Source organism: Microtus pennsylvanicus, chromosome 12 (genome assembly GCF_037038515.1).
Source record: "Microtus pennsylvanicus isolate mMicPen1 chromosome 12, mMicPen1.hap1, whole genome shotgun sequence".
Classification (NCBI taxonomy): domain Eukaryota; kingdom Metazoa; phylum Chordata; class Mammalia; order Rodentia; family Cricetidae; genus Microtus; species Microtus pennsylvanicus.
This window is the reverse complement of record NC_134590.1, coordinates 3,905,385-3,924,885: the sequence shown is the minus strand read 5'-3', so window position 1 is coordinate 3,924,885 and position 19,501 is coordinate 3,905,385. Positions and strand designations below refer to the sequence as shown.

General features: G+C 40.4%; 2 protein-coding genes across 7 annotated transcripts in view; both read left to right on the top strand.

Moving 5' to 3' along the window:
• The window catches only part of LOC142832677 (ATP-binding cassette sub-family G member 3-like), a 120,369-nt gene that overhangs the window by 44,728 nt on the left and 56,140 nt on the right, over positions 1-19,501 (top strand). For 2 of the 6 annotated variants that reach the window (XM_075943353.1, XM_075943354.1), the window contains exons 11-16: positions 1,695-1,784; positions 3,184-3,308; positions 6,556-6,713; positions 13,377-13,466; positions 14,286-14,371; positions 16,568-18,083. In XM_075943353.1, the coding sequence (XP_075799468.1) occupies positions 1,695-1,784; positions 3,184-3,308; positions 6,556-6,713; positions 13,377-13,466; positions 14,286-14,371; positions 16,568-16,760 (742 nt within the window). In that variant the 3' untranslated portion in view covers positions 16,761-18,083. Of the gene's footprint in view, positions 1-1,694; positions 1,785-3,183; positions 3,309-6,555; positions 6,714-10,040; positions 10,227-13,376; positions 13,467-14,285; positions 14,372-16,567; positions 18,084-19,501 lie in introns of those variants that run through there. The other 4 variants (XM_075943356.1, XM_075943355.1, XM_075943357.1 and 1 more) reach the window with 4 other exon arrangements.
• Positions 1-19,501, top strand: part of LOC142832567 (ATP-binding cassette sub-family G member 3-like) — a 117,925-nt gene that overhangs the window by 44,732 nt on the left and 53,692 nt on the right. The gene's annotated exons all lie outside the window — the stretch shown is intronic.

Sequence of the window (19,501 nt, the reverse complement as noted above, 5' to 3'; positions counted from 1 at the left end):
GAAATTTTCTTTGATGTAGGAGGAAACTTGTCTCTAATAAGGTTCACCCTCTTCTGATCTGATATCTAACCACCACCGTGTACCTAGATAAAGATTCACTGACCTCTGACTTTAGTTGAAAAGGGTAATAGGCTCTTAGGACCCAGTCATGGCATCTGTCTTAGAGGAACCTGACGTGGGTATCCAGGAAACAGGTAACTGCAGAGGGCTTTTTGCTCACCCTCCTCCTGCTTACCATCTCCTATCACATGAATACCAATTATTTCTTCACAAATAAGCATGATTGAATTCCTTTTTTGAGCTCTTTGGAAACCATCAGGAAGTTGGTTGGCCTGTTTTAGGGGTAATCGTCAGGGATCTAAAGATGGTTCGACAGTCAATGTCTATGTCTGTAGGTAGCTGTTGAGTGGAGATTCCCTACTGCTTCATGTTTTCATTCTTACTCTTCTGTAAAATCAAAGTGGCCAACTGAAAATGAAAATTCTTTGGAGATTATTCATCTTGTTGTTTCTCTCTTTATACATTGGGAATGATGCTTATGAATTTTGTTAGTTAAATTAACATCATGGATTGGGCTGCCAAGTAACTACCACAGAATCAGTGGATTTAAAATCAAATGTGTCTCTGCACTGCAGTGTGAGAGCCTGAGGGGAGGATTCTCTCCCAGGATCTTCCTGTCTGGCCACCTTCTCTCAGCCGTCTTGTGGCAGACCCTGCAATGCTGTCTTTTCCCATGATGAGGACACAGATGGCATTATGGGTTCCACTCTCAGGATTTTGTCTATAACCAATTAATTCCTAAATTATATACTCTAGGATGATTACATTAGGGTCATTATCAAATTCTTCTATTTTAGGGGACCTACTTTGATGAACAGACACTGGTATGGAAAGAGAGAGGAAAATAATTCATGGGACTCATACACCCTAACCTTTTAAACCAGAACAGTTCTAAATACTTATTGTATTTTTAAGTGTATGAGTGTTTGCCTACATGTATGTCTGTGTAAAATTAGTGTGCCCTGAGACCTGTGGCTATCAGGAGGATGCACTGATTCCTGTTCTAGTTTTGCTTATTATTGTTCTCAAGAAACAAATGACCAAAAGGCAAGTTGGGGAGGAAAGGGTTTGTTCAGCTTGTATTTCCAAATTGTAATTCATCATTGAAGGAAGTCAGGACAGGAAGAACCCAAAGTAGGCAGAAATCTGCAGAGGCCATGATGGGCCCTGCCTCCTGACTTGCTCCCCATAACTTGCTTAACCTGCTTTCTTTTACAACCTAAGACCACCAGCTCAAGGATGTAGCCTCCACAATGGGTTGGTCCCTCCAAGATCCATCAGTAATTAAGAAAATGAGTTGACTGGATCTTCTGGAGGCATTTTCGCAATTGAGGTCCCTCCTTTTAGATAACCCTGGCTTAAGTCACATTGACATAAAACTCCCTGGCATGGAATCTCCTTGAACTCGAGTCACAGATGACTGTGATCTACCATGTAAGTGCAGGCAACCAAACCCAGGTCCTTTGCAAAAGCAACAAGCACTCTTTATTGCTGAGCCATCTCTCCAGTACTGTTTTCTTTTTCAAAGAACAGATCTATGTAATGTTATTTATTCTACAGAACAAAGTGTATTGGAAAGAAACCATGATAATGTTGAATTTACTGTTGCTTTTGCCTCCATTCTCTCCTGGCAGAGCCGGCCTGCTCTTCGTGCTCACAGTCTTCCAGTGTTTTATAAGTGTGACTGCAGGAGAGATTCTCATGATTGACAGAGATCACTTTCCGTGAGTAACCTCTGCTCCAGAAGCAGGCATCAGGGGTTGTTGGTCAAACTAATTACATTCATAGTTGGGCCTAAAAATGTTATGTCATGAATTACCAGCAATTCCCTTTTTTCTGAATTACTTAGTTGAAAATAAACCATAAAATTTTGTTTTTATCACGTGCTATCATGTAATATTAATTGAAAAATGAATGGAAAATCAAGAGCAGAGGTTTCTGCAGCTCAGAGAAAGTCTCAAAATTGGGGTGAGACCACTCGATCCCAGTGCCTCAGACAACACAGTATAGGGGGCTGAACATGACGGGAAATTCACTCACCCCCTCCCAAAGAAAGATGTCAGGGGCTTCATAGAGCTCGGGTGTAGTGGGCTCAGCAGCACATTGGAGCTGGAGAGGGACAGCTGCAGAAGAATCAGGGTCCTCTTGATGCAAGGCTGGAAAGAGCAAGACAGCCGTCGAATATAAAAGAACTGTTTATCTCCTGTGTTTTTCAAACATGGAAAAGTATTTTCCTGGTGGCCTGTGCTTAGGATTCCCAGCTCTCAAACATGGCCAAGTACATGCCAAGGAGAGAAGTCTTCAGAGAGGAGCTGAGGGCTTCGGTTAGTTGGTAGAGTGCTGGCTCTGTGTGTGAAACCCTGTGTTACATTCACAGTACCACAAACCCTGAGCAGGGCTGTATTTCGGTAATCCCAGAATTTGGCGAGCAGTTTAGAGGCAGGAAGTTGCTCAGTCTTTGGTATGTATGGAACTTAAGCCAGCCTGGACTGGTGGTTCTGTATCAAAACAAACAAAAACCAGAGATGCACTGAAGACACTGAGAGGGGAAGAGCTTGGGATTTGGAGGGCAAGGCAGGGAGAGGAGAGGGTTAGGTTTGGCATCTGGTAGAGATTCATGGTTGTAAAGAGAGATTATGGGAGGATGCAGCTGTTGTAAAGTGTGGGTAGCAGAAGAGAAGGATGTGGTGTCCTTAAGATGCACTGTAACCTCATAGTGACAGTCTCACCTTCTTCATAAGAACTGGAAGGAGAGAAGTCTCCATGACCACAATCTTAGGTGAGGTACGAATGATCTGCTCCTCAGGGAGCCAGCTTCAGAGGGCAGAGACTCTGAGGAGAGTGGGCACACTGGGCTGTTTGCCTGGAGGGGATGTTGTGTGCCCAGAGTGGACAAAACAGGGGAGAGTTCTCTGGTGGGGAGAATCATAGTGAGAATGTCATAAGGCTGTTGACCTAGAGTGGCTTGTCCCTAAGATGGGGACATGTGTTGGAGTCAGCATGGAGTATAGAGGAGACTGTCCTGTTAGGCTGCCTGTGGTAGCAAAAGTCAGTATAACCAGCATCTCCCCTGTGCCTTCTGGACTAATCTAAGGATATATAATGTGATCTTTGTCTCTGTAGACATGAGTATACCAGTGGATACTACACAGTGTCATCGTATTTCCTTGGGAAATTGCTCGGTGAGCTGGTACCCAAGAGGATTTTGCCAAGTATTATATTTACTGTTGTAGTATTCATCATAACAGGTAAGTGACAAGGCAAGAAAATGCGTCTTTACTCTTGGGGGAGCATGTTTTAGTTTGTGCAATTGTGGCAAGTCTAAAGTAGAAAAGTATGAGTAGAAAAGCTCATCTCCACTCTGTGCCATCAAAACAGGAGTTCAGCGTGAAGAAATTCTTCAAGCCTTGTTCACAAAATAGTATAAAAGCCGTTTAGGAAACTGTGTTTTACTAGAGATTCTGTGCACTGTAATGAGTGTGGAAATAGCTACACATTTGAGACAGTGCCAATGGAGCAAGGTCAATTATTAGATATCTACGCAAAGCTATTTTAAAAGATTTATTTTTCCTTCATTTGTTTGTTTGCCTTCTCTCTCCCTTCTCTCTCTCTCTGTGTGTGTGTGTGTGTGTGTGTGTGTACTAAGTTGATCCAGTGCCTAGAGAGGCTAGAGAAGGACATCAGATCCCCTGCAACTGGAGTTAAAGAATGGGAACTGTCGTGTAGGTGCTGGGATTGGAATCCAGGGCCTTGCAGTAGTGGCACATGCTCTTAATCAGTGAGCCATATCTCTACCACAGCTGTCTATTTTTCCTATTTTTTGTATAAGTGTCTGTATATGTAAATACAATATAGAAAAGTAGATAATATCTCACACATATGTATGTTGGACGAGGGTGCGACTTGTTTATTCCCGGCCATTTAACCCCAAAATAATCACACAGAAACTGTGTTAATTAAATCACTGTTTGGCCCATTAGCTCTAGCTTATTATTGGCTCACTCTTACATATTAATTTAACCCATTTCTATTAATCTGTACATCACCACAAGGTGGTGGCCTACCAGCAAATTTTCGGCACATCTGTCTCCACAGACAGCTCCATGGTGTCTCTCTGACTCTGACTCTTTTCTCCCAGCATTCACTTTAGTTTTCCCCGCCTAGCTCTGTTCTTTTGCCCTATCACAGCCCAAGACATTTCTTTATTCATTAACCAATAAAAGCAACACATAGACAGAAGGACCCCCCACCACCATATGTATATGTGAAAAAGCACTTAAATGTATAAAATGTGTTATGCTAAGGTTTATTGACAATATCTAATATAAAATGTTATTTTAAATATGTGCACAGTTTCATTTGTACATCATGGATAGGCTTCACCCTAGATGAATTGTTCAGAATTTACACTTTTCATCCCCCCCACACTCATAATGACACACAGACATGCACACTCATTCACACATGCACATATATGCACATACACTCTTTCACACACATAGACTTTCAAAAATAAGCACTGATAATGATTAGATATTTTTTATCAGAGATTTATTATTCAGAACCAGTTATTCAGGTTGTGGGGTAGTTATGGGAAATGTGCTTATCTTACAAATCAGACAACCTGAATTTGATCCTCAAAATTCATTGTAGAAGAGAAAAATGCTCCAGAAAGATGTCCTTCAACTCCATATGCACACCACGGCACATGCACACCATGCACATGCACACCATGGCACATGCACAGCACGGCACATTCACACCACGGCACATATACAGGATGTCTCTACAGACCCCGCTGAAGAATTAAGCCATCCAATTGACTGGCTCTGGCTGAAGAGGGGAAGTGCGTCCCTTGCCACTCAGCCCCTGGGGTCTGGGAGACAATCAGATACAGCCAGGAGTCGAGTCAAGCAGGAACTCATTTATTGTCTTACAACATGCAACTTATAAAGCAAAACCCCACAAATCACAGAAGAACTGGAAGGAAAATTAGCCAATCACATCAGCTGTCATGTCTGCATAAGCTGAGGCTCCCATAGCCCCTAATGGGGATCACAAGGACATCAGGCACTTTACGTCACCTTACCCCATCTCTAACGCCAAACGTCTTCTTCTCCCTTGCTCCTCTTGATTGCCATTTGGCTGGGAGTATTCTTCATGGACTTTGCAACATTTCTGTTTTTGAATTTCGTGCCCCTTTCTGTTACACTTTTGGCATAGCTGTCACGCTTTTCGCTTAGCTCTAAATGCTTTTGGTGCCAACTGCACATTTTTCTAAATGTCACTATTTTGTGCTAACTTGTCCACTCCAGCCTGCTATATGCTCATACTCGATTCAGCCCACACATGCACACCATGGCAACCAAAGCCACAAATTCATTTTGCACACCATGATAGTAATAACATTAACTTTGTAAACAATCAGGATGGAACTCAGTTCCCCAAAGTCTAACTTGTGTCCCTGTGACAATTATAAAACACATGATTGTATGTGACTCAGCCTTAGCTCCACAAAGATTACAAATCAGCTTGTGGAAACCATCCCCTACCTCCAGAGCAGTTACATAGTGATTTCCTAGGAATAACTAAAGTTGAAGGCAAGCCCCTGTCTTCCAGATATTAAAACCACTGCACGATTGTTTAATCCTTGGCTTAGTTATGTTTTTAGTGCTGTGACAAACACCTTGACAAGAATCAACTTGTGGAGGAAAGGGTTTATTTCATCTTACAGTTCAATGTCCTTTAAGAAGGGAACTCAGGGCAGGAACCTAGGGGCAGGGAGTGAAGCAGAGTCCGTGGAGGAGTGCTGCTTACTGGCTCCTAATGGCTTCCCCAGGCTGCCTTCCTATAGAACCCAGGACCACTGCCCAGGGATGGCATCATAAACAGATGTCTAAGACCTCCCACATAAATCATCCATCAAGAAAATATCCCCACAGGCTTGCCTACCTGCCAATCTAATGGAAGCATTTTCTTAGTTTCTTCCCAAAGAACCCTAGGTTGTGTTAAATTTACAAACAACCAACTGACACAGTTTTGATCCCAATTTTATTACTAAAGCAATTATAATAAACACAGAGTAAAGTGGACTTGAACATGTTCTATTGCTGATTCTCCTGTAAAAAAATGCAATAAAATTTAGGCCACTTGTGTAATCTGTAGTTTTCTATGTCAGGATAGCATACATTGCTCATAATCTTATATAGAGGAGTGCATGTGTTACATGTAAAGATATTTTGTGACAAGAATAAAAATAAAGTGATATGACGAGGCTGGAGAGAGGCTCATTGGTTAAGAGCATGTGCTGCTCCTCCAAAGTCACCAGATTTTTGTTCCCAGCATCTACATGATCAGGTCACAGATAGAGACACAGAGAAGTCGGGTGCACATGAAACTGTTACCAGTCTCATTATTTATTAAAGCATTGTTTGAAATATGTATAATTTTCTTGATATAGATAGATGAACTGACCATACTTTTTTTCTTTCAAAGGAGTAAACACAGATGTGAAGGGTTTCTTCGCTATGATATTTACCATCATGATGTTGACTTGTTCCACCAGTTCCCTAATGCTGTCTCCAGGGGCAGGGCAGATTGCAGCAGGTGTACTAAAAACATTCTCTGCGACCACCTACGTTGTGACCATGCTGGTGAGTGTGAATTGTGATTTTCTGAGAGGAAGAATTTCCTTATGTTTTTTCTTGCACATGTAACCTGCTTGACTCATCAGAACTTAGGGCAGAGGCCTTATTCTAAAGCTTATTATGGTCTGTAGGAGAGAAGGAACTGCCTTTCCTCCTAGGCTTTATGGCTACTGCTCTGATGTCAGTCCTATAAAGGGAGAAGCCATGGAGCCACCTGAGACAGACGTGTTGAAACTTTGCTGGTAACCTCGTGTAGAAATACACAGATTAATGGAGATGGGTTAAATTAAGATGTAAAAGCTAGCTGATAAGAAGTTAGAGCTAATAGGCCAAGCAGTAATTTAATTAATACAGTTTTTGTGTGATTATTTTGTTTCTAAGCAGCCTCCCCCAACATGGTTGGCATGCTCTTTCTTATGAGATTTTACCAGAAATTTCTTGGAATCATATTACAAAAATGTAGTAAAATAGAACTTCAAGAAATTTGTGTGATTGGCTGACTCCCCAACAACAAGACAGATTGCTGCCTTCCTTTAATGCCAGTGTGAGAGACTTGCTTGCTCTTTTAACCATAGCAGAGGTGATTTGGTTTATTCAGTAATCTCTAATGGGAAAGCATAGTTCGTGGTTGGATTTACTCTTTACTCTTTGCTCTTTTGGGCACCCACCACCCAGCTCCCAAATAAATCACGTTGAATCTTATTATTACTTATGAAAGCCTAGCCTTAGCATCACTTATCTCTAGCCATATTTTTCTTTACTTAAATTATCAAATCTATCGTTTGCCTCTGGGCTTTTTCCTTTTCTCTTTTTATTTATTTTTATTAAAAATTTATTTTTCAAGCACTGTAACTTGGGATGGATGGTTAGAAACAATAATATATGAGGGTTTCTACTTAACCCGTTGAGGACTAAGCTGTTTCACCTGTGTCGTGATGTTTGCCAGCGTTCAGTACTGTGTCAGTCCCGATGTAGGTTTATGTGAAAGCTCAGTTTTAGCTTATTTCTTGTACCTTGCAGCATGCTACACATTCAGTCCTTAAGGGGTTTACTTTACAAACTGTGCGCCTGTAAGGGTTATTAGCAATAAGATAGAACATTGAGCAAGTTTATACCATAATTTTGTAGAAAAAGAATCTGCTCAATTCCATATTTCATCCATGAAAAATCTGCAATATGGGCAGTTTCTAGGAATAAATAAAAAGGAAATGTAAACCGTTGTAAATGTCTTCTGTGGGATGTGCCTGATGCATGTATCATCGTCTTTGATTTCAGAATACTTCACAATGATAAAATTAAATTCTTTATTACAGAAAAAAATTATTTTACATACCAATTTCAGTTTACACTCCCTTCCCTTCTACAGCTCCTCTTACCTCCCCAAAACTCCACCCCTCATCCACTCCTTAGAGAGGGTAAGCCTTCCCAGGGGGAGTCAACAAAGACTGGTGCATCACTTTGATGCAGGACCATGTTGTCCCCCTATTTATAGGCTGAGATGGTATTCCTCCAAAAAGAATGTGCTCCAAAAGGTCAGTTCAAGCACTAGGTCTAAATCGTGGTCCCACTGACAATGGTCCCACAGACTGCCCAAACCACACAACTGTCGCCCACATTCTGAGAACCTAGTTTGCTTCTATGCAGGTTCCCCAGCTGCCAGTTAGGGATCAGTGAGCTCCCACTAGCTCAGGTCAGCCGTTTCTGTGGGTTTCCCTACTTTTTCTCACTTCTGTGTATCTTACTCTCACCTTACTCTATGAGTGACAGTGTGAATCGGTGGCTGTGTAGCTGAGTGGCTGGCCCCTAGCATCCTCCTCTTCTCCTTTCCTTGTTCCTCCATCCTCTCAGCTTTCTCCTCCCAGTTATTCTCTCTGCCTGCAAGCCCTGCCTATCCTTTCCTGCCACATTATTGGCCCTTCAACTTTTTATTAGACCAATCAGGTATGTAGACAGCAAAGTATTTCAACTTGACAAAGTTAATCAAATGCAATATAAAAGAATGTGTTATTTCTTTGCATCATTAACAAATGATCCACAGCATAAACACATGTAACGCATCTTAAAATAATATTCTACAAGAATGATCAATGTAATTGTTCAGCAGTAGGAGTCTATTTCAGGGCTCATTGTGTTCTGAAAAGTGTTAGAAATAGTGGAAGATTCCAGACTGCTCATCACTCTCCAGTATTAGCACACTACTAATGAAATTTCTGTAATTGGCTACCCAATCTTAGTCTTTTATGAACATGGATTACACATGGCGGTGTCATTGGAGAGTCTGTGGGACCATTGGGAGAGAGAGACTTGGTGGGGAAAGTCTGTTGCAGGACAGGAGGGTATTTTGGTGTTTATATTCCTGTCCCCCTTCCTCTTTCCTCTCTGCTTTATACTGTCACATGAAGATGTGAGCACTCTGCTTCCTCTCTGAACTCCTTTCCTGCTGCCTACTGCCTTGCTGCCTGCTGCCTGCTGCCTGCTGCCTGCTGCCATGCCTTCCTGCCAAATGGCCTCTTATTACTCTGGAAAGCCTAGGCCATGGATCTTTCTCTTCTACAAGTGGCCTTGATCATGGTATTTTGTCTCAGCAACAGGGAATTAATGGCTATATTTCCTGTCATTCTCGCCATTCTCCGCCCCCCCCCATTCTTAGTTTAGATTTTATAAAGCACTGGATCTACTCAGCTTTCCCCATATGTGCCTGTGTCAATGGCCATCTATTGGCACATGGGCAGGCTCTCAAGGGCCACATCCTTAAAGAAAACTGGCTCTCCCTCTCCCATCAGTCATCCCTGCCAACAGCTCCTCAGATAAGGGAAGGAGTTCATGGCCACCTCTCTGTTCCATGCAGGGATTTTGTCTGTCTTATCCTGTACAGGTGATGCTCATGCTGTCACAACTGCTCTGCATTCATATGTGTCTCTGTCCTGTTGTGACAGGAAAACACTGTCTTGTTGTATTTTTCCACTGCCTCTGGCTCATACAGTCTCTCTAGTCTATAATCATAATCCTTGATTCTTGGGAGGAGGATGTGATATCCAGATGTCCCATTCAGGGCTGGATCCTCTCTCATCTCTATTCTCTGTATATTGACCTGTGGTAGGTCTGTCTTAATAACTGTCTCCTGAAAAAGAAAGCTCCTCTAAAGAAGGTCTGAGAAGTACTAATCTGTGGGTGTCACCACAATTCATTAGATTCTCCCTTGGCACCTATGACCCTACTAGACACAGCTTTAGACAGGATTTCCTTCTCGTATAGCAGGCCTTAAATACAATCAGAAAATGAACAGTTGGTTAGTAGTCTGTCTGATGTTCTCCATGTGTTTTTTTATCCCAGGAAAATGAAAAGCAGAAAAACCCCAGATGAGATCATAACTGTCCTTGAGCATACTTGCGACTTCACCACGAGCCTCCTGAAATCCTTACCGTATATTTCAGAATTTCTAGCTTACTGCCCATAGTGATAGCACCCAGTCAAGATGGAAGTCACTACCTATAAGTGATAAAGAGAAACTGATGGAAAATCATGCCCCATCATGTTAAGGATTAGACTCAGAGTAGTCTGTCAAGCACGCTTGCCTGGACTGTAGATTAGTTTCTGTAAAGGAAGCCTTGGCATTCTGGTTCTTAGACCTAAAACCCTCTACCATTTGGGGGAACTCTTGCTGGGGTACAGTGATAGTGTTTTCATCTGTGTCATTGTTGGCGCCCTGGACTCCCAGGGCATGTGACAGTAGAAAAACATGGCTCTTGTGGATAAGATGATCTATAGAGATTGGTTCTGTTGCCATCCCAGAGCATGGACCCCAAAACATAGCAGAAACAGCAAGACTCAGAAACCATTTCCATCAGCACTACCCATTGCTGGTTCTGGTCATCCTATCTCACAGTATAGAAGGTAAACCGAGTCACCTTGAAGCCCAGAACTGCCTGAGCACTGTTACAGAAGATTTAAAAATGAAAAGCAGTTCTACAATGACTCCAGTGTGTTGGGTGGAGGGTTAAAGATGACAGAATGTGTTCATATACATAAGAGGGAAAATCCTGTGTGACTCCCTCCTTTTTCCCTTCTTATGTGTGGTTATATATTTAAGGGGAAGGATATGGGTGCACAACAGAGTTTTTCCGGGAGACTTAAGGGGACATTTCAAAAGGAATACATCAGATATTACAATATTAAACTGTCTCCTGGAAGTCTCCCTAAATTCTATGAAGTAGACTGACCTTTGTTGGGTTAGGAACCCAGAGAAAATTCCACAAATACCAAAGAAATAAACAAACTAAAAGAGAACTTTAATATACAGTGGTAGCAGTGTACCAGCTCCTCAGATGGGTAGAGCCTCCTCCCTTCCCCATGCTGATGCTGGTGTGATGAAGACTATCATAGAGTAACTCAGAACTATACACATTTGTTTGAGATTAAAGTCATTCTCAGAAGGACTGTGAGCCTCTCTTCATATGAATCTTACATATCTCCTGTCTTAGGGAGTCCACAGGCCTTCCCACCAGTAAATGAAGTCATTTTCACATCAACTGTGTTGCAGGTCACTCCTCCACTTTGCTTTCCCTTAGGTTGCAAAGTTTTCACCCAGACTACTTTGTTAAAATTTCCAGTTCACAGGCTGGAGAGATGGCTCAGAGGTTAAGAGCATTGCCTGCTCTTCCAAAGGTCCTGAGTTCAATTCCCAGCAACCACATGGTGGCTCACAACCATCTCTAATGGGGTCTGGTGCCCTCTTCTGGTCTTCAGGCATACAGACAGAATATTGTATACATAATAAATAAATAAATAAATATTTTAAAAAAAAATTTCAGTTCATGGTTTCCTGCTTGGGAACCAAATACTGACAAAAATCTGAAAATCAAAGCAGAAAGATGTTAAAACAGACCTGGGAGACCCCTTTCCTGTGTTGTTATCCAAGAGCACAGTTGAGAAGGTTAAGGAGGTGGGACATGGTACATCTAAGTGAAAGACTGCTGACATCATTGTCCAGAGGAAATGTACAAAGAAAACATTTAAAATTAATAACATTTAAAAGTCTTGCTTATTATTTTGAACATGATTATAAAAACTTTTTAATGTAAGTAAAACAGGTTTAATAACAGTTTGTTTTGTTGAGTGCCTAGTCTTAGCCTTACCTAAGGAAACAAAATAAAACAAAACCAAACAAACAAAGAAAAAAACAGAAAACTTTCTCTGCTGGACAAGTACATGTGTCCCAAGTTGTCCCCTTTGGCTCATCCAAACAGTCTTTAAAAATAATTCTCAAGAGGAACCTAACAATCCCTCATAACCTAGAGGGCATCGAGTTGGTAGAGTTTATTCTCTTTTTACCTTTGCTAAATGTGCTTGTAAAACTGACATAGAGACTGAATACTTGGGTAATCTGTACAGCGCATGTGCCCAAGGAGTGATTGCTACATCTGTGCGGCAGGACATCCCCAGGCTCAAGGATCCCTTTCCCTTTGAGTAGGCCCCTCGTCCTCCCCAAGTAAATGGCATATTGTCCTCTTTATGAGAGGACACATGGGGTGTTCGAGTTTGCTAGAGTCTATGGTTCTTGTTCCCAGATATGCAGACAGGCCCACTGAAAGCCTCTAAAAACAGAAAGGATGAATTATTCCTCAAACAACAGGGGGATGGATTCTCTCTCCAATGGGTGCTGATTCCTCTGACAGTCTTATTGTTGATGTTAAGGATTTTCCCCCTAACCTGGGTCTTTTTTATTTCCATGTGAAATTCAATATTTTTTCTAATTCTGTGAGTTGTATTAAAATTTTGATGGGTATTACATTGAATCTATTAATTGTTTTTGGTAGGATGGATAGTTTCATAAGTGTTATCCTAGGAAATATAATCATGGGAGGTCTGTCTCTCTTATATTTTTTCGTCTTTCCTTTTTTCAGTGTCTTAACCTTCTTATTGTACAAGTATTTTATTTGGTTAGATTTATTCCAAGATTCCTCTCCACTTCTTTGAGGTTTTGTGAATGAGACTCTTTCTCTCATTTCGTTCCTATTATATTTGTAAGTTGTACTTGGAAAAGCTCCTGACTTTTTTATACTTGTTATGCGTTTTTATTACAGCTTTAGGAAAGGACCTAAGACAACTGGTTATTGTATAAAATTGCTACATGTGACCTTAGAACTAGTTATGAGGCCAACTGGTGTGTTTTCTGTATAACCGTTTGGTCAGGTGCAGTCTGAATGCATGCACACACAGCCATTGTTTGCATAATCTACTGTATCCAAGAATGCATAGGGCAAGTCTTAGGTGAACTTGATAGCCATCCCTTGTTCATCCCAGTTCATCATTCATAGTATCTGCATAAACTGGGTATTATAAAAAATCTAAAGGGGATTTCTAAATATGTACGATGGATGTATTTAAAGTTTAAGAATGTTCATAAATTGCATGCCATTTTAAAGATTATGTAATATCTGTAAGTTTGGCTCCTGTGGCGTGGGGTGACTAGTTATCCTTTAAAACGCGCATGGAGTCTTAGCTTTGCAAAGAGGGAGAAATTCTGTTTAGAGTTAACTGAAAGAATGTCTTAAAGAACTGGTCTGAGCACTAACGTTCAGAAGGTCGAAGGGGTCTTGAAGAGGAAGGATCTTGTCTAGAAATCTTAGTTCCTGTACTGGTGCTAATTTGTGGTTTTGTTCTTCGTAGTTTATGTCAGGTCTGTCACTATATTTCATGAACTTCACACAAGACCTTTCATGGATTTACTCCTTGAGCATTCCGCATTATGGATTTACAGTAAGTTGTCCTGTCTATCACTGTATTTGGGTTCTCCAACTGTAGCCACTGAAATGATTCCCAACCTAGTCCTTTCCTCAGCTGTAATCTCTAGTCAGCAGCTGTCCAGGAATTTCCTTCCAGGAGCAAAAGATGAGAACTTTCCTGTTGGTTTTAGCAGAAGGTCGATGCATCATCTGAGATTTTCCCATCACATGTTATTTGAGGGAAATAAAAAGTGAGAAGAATCCCAGGGTAAAGGGGAGGTAGATGATATGATGAAAAGCAAACAGTTGTGATTCTGCACAATAAGGAAATAGGGAAAGGATCATGGACTAAGATATATAGTTTATATCAGGAAAATAAAAGAAGTAGAAACCATGTGATACCCAGAGCTATACTGGTTTTGCTAAGCTTTTTCTGGAGGAAAGTGTGTCTTAATAGACTTTCTTATTCCAATAATCACAACTGGTTTTGATGAAAACAAGCAAGATAATATTGTTACTATAAATCAGTAGTATTGTTTTAAATATAGTGTTTACAGGGGAATAGACTTGGAGAGGAGGAGGAGCCTGGAATAGCCTAGTTAGTGAGTCCACCCCTTAGTAGTTGGGAACCCCCATCATTATACTACTAACCTTCAAGTGTGGGGGAGGGGAATGCTTTGCCGGGCAGACTGAACTTGGTGAGAATAGTTTTGTTTAAAAATATTTCTGCGAAAGATAAATATATTTAAAGATTACAGTCAATATTGAACTTGAATTTATAGCTCGTTTTATTCTTTGGAAATTTATAAAATATTAAACTATTTGCCTTTCCCTGTTCCTGTTTGTGTTACAGGCTTTTCTTCACAATGATCTCCTGGGACAAAACTTCTGTCCAGAAAACAAAACAGCAGAAATCAGTAGATGTCAGAACTCTGTAACGTAAGCTTGAGTTTAGTACCACAGTGGGGACACAGAATGCTCCTAGACTTAGAGGGGAAACCCTGCTTTCAGGATTAACTCTCTGTCCTCTGCCCATTCCCCAGAGTGAGTCATGGTAACCAATGCACAGGTTTCCAACCTACTGTTCATGGTGTAGATAATTTTCAGAAAGGGTTCTTTAGGGCCTTTTAAAAATGGTTTTGGTTCTTGACTGTGGGTTTGAGTTGTTTCAGAACCTTTGAGTTTGACATGGCTGCTCTGATAGTTTACAAGGGCATACAGTTTCCATATGTATAGATTATGGCACCTGTGAGCAGAGCCCAAGAATATCAGTAAAACAAAGATAAAAGTGAGTGAAGTTTGTCTGCCAGATTTCAGGGAATTTCCTCTGCCCCACACTCTGGAAGACCTTAAGAAATCAAAGGGTGGTGCACCTCTCTCTCTCTCTCTCTCTCTCTCTCTCTCTCTCTCTCTCTCTCTCTCTCTCTCTCTGTGTGTGTGTGTGTGTGTGTGTGTGTGTGTGTGTGTGTGTGTGTGTGTGTGTAAGAGAGAGAGAGAGAGAGAGAGAGAGAGAGAGAGAGAGAGAGAGAGAGACTGTGTATGACTGTATGTGTGTATGTCCAAAATGTCCTATCATAAGGCTTGTCCTGCAATGAAAAAATATACATTTCACTATGTTGTAAGGAAATATCATTTTTATCTAATACCTTGAAAATACCTTTGCTTTCTATAATTACTCTCATTAATTTGATATTGATATAAAATGAGAGAGGAATATGGTGATATGTTAAATCTTTCACAGATGTTCAAAATAATAATGAACTTATATTTGAATTACTCATAAGAAAACAAGTGTTGATGATATCTTTTTCCCACATCTCCTTTCTCCTGTGTGGTCTGGTATCTTTCTAATAGAAATTCCTTACCAGTTTCTGGTCAGGAGGACTTGGATGGGGAAAGTGAAAACAAGGAGAGCCATCCACAGACCGCATATCCATAAAAGGATTGTCTTCACAAGAGGAAGGAGAAATCTGTCCTTTCAGTGGATTTGGGAAATGTTAAATTCTATGAGATACCAGGAAATGGAGACACACAGGAATGGAGACACAGAGATGGAGACACATGAGATTGAGACACACATGAATGGAGACACACAGAGATAAACAGGGATGGAGACACAGGGATGGAGACACACAGAGATGAAAACATATAGAGATAGAGATACACAGGTATGGAGAAACTCAGGGATACAAACACAGGGATGAAAACACACAGAGGTGGAGACACACAGGGATGGAAACACACAGAGGTGGAGACACACAGGGATGGAAACACACAGGATTAGAAACACACAAAGGTGAAGAAACACAAGGATGTAGACATGTAGGGATGGAGACACACAAAGGCGGAGAAACACAGAGATGGAGACACACAGAGATTGAAACATACGTTATAGGGGCACACAGGCAGTATTGTAGTGTATATAGAACTTTTACCAGCATGTGCTTTTTTAACCTGTTTCTGGGTCCCTTCTTCCTGCTCTGCTACCCAGGCTCTGTATATAGTCATGGGCTCCTGGGGATGTTCCATAGTTGAGCATCCATGGTTGTCACAGCTCTCTTAGTACAGGAGCTGACAGCAGTTGACTGACTCCTCTCAGAAACCCTACTTCTCGGTCCTCGGTCTAGAAATTGACATTGTGTTCGTTTGCCTGACTGTGTGCTGAGTCAGCAGAATTACACAAAGATTTGGTCTCTTAGAGTGTCCATGGGTGTAATTATAAATAAGCTGAGGTTTTCTGCTTTGGGAGAAACAAGTTCTTCATCTGTGCCTTTGTCCTTTGAAGAGAGCAGCATTGTAGAATTAGAAATGAATTATACAGTTAAGACTACGAAGTTGGATCTTACTGTAACTCTCTGAACTCATCCACGTTTACTAAGCCTACTTCTTCTATGCATTTAAATAGATGTGATAGCTGTGCTTCTTCAGATGGTTTTTGAAATTAACAATGGGACCTCATTCAAGTAGTTTAGATTGACATAATATTTTACAAAATTGTCAGTACACCAGTACTAATATCAACTAAATATAAAGATGAAGTTTTTAATGATGTGTTGAAACTGAGTTTTTAAAAGGAAGGAGCAGTGAATGTACTGAATAAGCTTTGAGTTTATTTTTGTGTGTGTTGAATTACAGATGCACTGGTGAAGAATACTTAACGATCCAGGGCATTGACCTCTCATCGTGGGGCTTTTGGAAGAATCACGTGGCCTTAGGTTGTATAACAATTATCTTCTTCTCATATAACTATGTGGAGTTATTAGCTTTTATGAAAATGAGACATTTTTTAAAACGACATTGCACTTTCATTGAATTAATCTGGCCTTAAAAAATTAAAACTTTATTGATGTGTGACCATGTCTGAGGAGCAGTAGGTAACTCTTGAATTTCAGGAGTTTGGCTCACCAGAATTCAAGGCACTGATGGGTGGATCATGGATAGGCAAGGCCCTAAGGGCTTTGGCTCCAGAATGTCTCTTGCTTCTACTGTGCCTTTACATTTTTGCTGCTGCCATTTTTCTCTGGTATTTGCCATGGTGTGAATGAGTGTGAAGGGATTCCCCTGTCTTTGATGTAGTGTGATTATCTCCTGGAAATACCATGAACTACAAGGCAGTTGTACCTATAGATTATAATGAAGATGATTTCCTCATAAGCTATATTGTGTAATTGAAGTAATGATTTTACAATAATAGTGGTAGTTCAAATTGAATTTTGATGATTATGGGTTTTTATCAAATGTAGTAAGGGATTATGATAGAGGTTAGTTTAGTGCAAAAATTAATATAGGTAAACATAGGAAATAGTATTGTCCACAGCCCTGATACAGCAGGGACTGGAGAGGATAGAAAATAGGAACAAGGAATTGTCATAAAACTAGAACTTAAGAGTTTCTCTTAGGAAATATATAGACTATTGTTTAGGTTAATGACTAAACTATTGTTTAGGAAAACTATTGAGTCCCAGGAGTTTGCTCAAATTTTTATTGATATTGGGAAATGTGTTTTCAGTTTTCAGTGCACACCATAGCTGAAAGAGAGCTGCAAAACAATTGACTTCATTTAACAAGAAAACAGGATATTATGGTTAATTATCATAATGGGACAGGACCATAAAATATGAAAAGTGAACCTAGTAGCCTGTTTTTCAGATAGTTATAAAAACTATTGCCTAGGTAAGAAGTTATGGCTGAAAGGCTCCTGATCTATGAGCAGTCTAAAAGATAAATTTTTAACTGTATGTGGGTGCCTGGGGATAGTTTATTTTTAACCAGTAATATATAGAATGTTTAAACATGTAAGGGAAATGGGAATCATGTTGTTTCTTACTTGTATTCGTTGTAATCATTCAGTTAAAAATAAAATGTAACAACATTGTCATTTTTATATTGTTTGAAATATTCTGCTGGGGTGTATAAGTTGTAAGGGAAAAATAGTGAGAATAAAGAAAACAGGAAGTGGAGGGAAAGGTAGTCATCAGGATGTAGAGGAGAAGGAAGTCATTAGGAAGTAGAAGAAAAGGAAAAGATCAGAAAATAGTGAGAAGGAAGTCATCAGGAATGAGAAATCAGAAAAACAGGGTAGAACAACAGAAAAGAAAAAATATAGGGTAGAACAAGCAGAGAAAGAAGAATAAAATGAAGAACTAAATTTTGGTCCTTGTGTACCACCCATTCGTCTGTTCAGTAGCTTGCACGCTCTGCATTTCCTCTTCATTTCTCTGTCCTGCTGAAGGTTTGCCATTCATCAGCACCCTCGCTGAGATCCTGACATGTTGGAGATGTGTGTGTTTGTTTGTTTCCCTTCCTTGCTGTCCACAAAGAGTTAAGTTTTGTCCCAATCGCTAGCCTCAGAGAATTCATTTTACTTCTCAGATAGAAAAGTCTATGGGGTGATTAGTCCTCTGACTCTCTGCAGTCCCTTCAGTTCCTGAGCTGCTGAAGGCTGGTCGCTACAGGAGCAAATGAGCAATTTTTTTTCCTGTTGTTGTTCTATAAATCCAACCAAAATCTAGCAACTAGCATTTTAGGTTCTTTGGTATAACTTTTCTAGAATTGTTTAAAGAGATTTGATTGCAAACTGTCCTCTAAATATTTTTACCTATACGTATGGGCACAGGCTACAGCCAGCATTATCCAGGTAAGATTCCCTTTGTAATGAACTGTGGTGAGTGCAGAGACTCATGATTGCTCAAGGTACTGACTCTTGAGTGATTAACCCTAAATAGGGCACAAAACCCATCTCCTCTAATGTTCAGAACTGTATGGAAGACTATACAGATTACAGGAACCCTAAGATCAGAAGAAAGGCTGAGAATGTTATATTATGGGCATGACACACACAGCCCTTGCAACCATGGTCTATCTACAACATCTACAAATAACTGCACAAAACTGGGTCCGTCATCCACAAAGTAAGGGTCAGGGAGGGAGGAACTCAAGAGGACCATATGATTAGATTGTGATAGATAGGCAGTCATTGATTTCATGTGTATCCTCACAGGAGAGCCAGCTAGGCTCCAGTGGATAGTCTAAAACCCAGGTAACACAGAGAGCCCTGATTAAACTCTGTGTGTCACAAGAAAGAACACAAAGACAGGACTGTGGGAAAGGGCCTTGTACAGTGCGTTGTATGAAGGGGTTGAAAGGGAAATAAGAAAGGTGGGAAAGAGGGAGTATGGTTGAAATGCACTGTGTACATATATGGGATTGTCAAATTTTTTAAATAAAAATTACAAATATGAAAAAGAACATCTTGTGTAACGTATCTAATGAAGACTTTTTCTATTCAGTTTCTGTTATATTTTAAATAAGCAACGGTCAATTTAACAAGATAGTGACACACTAAATTGTAAAGTAAAGGTACCAAGCACCAAGGTAATGTTCTTAAGCATTGCATGTTAGTTCATCTCACTGATAACAATCATGAGAGAAACCAATCAAATTCTTTATCTAGAAAAGAAGAATTTGTCCTAGAGAACCTTACATTCTTTACATTTTTATATCTTCATCTTCACAGTCAGTGCATATATCCACCAAATGAATCCATCATCAGCAATAATCTGGTTCATG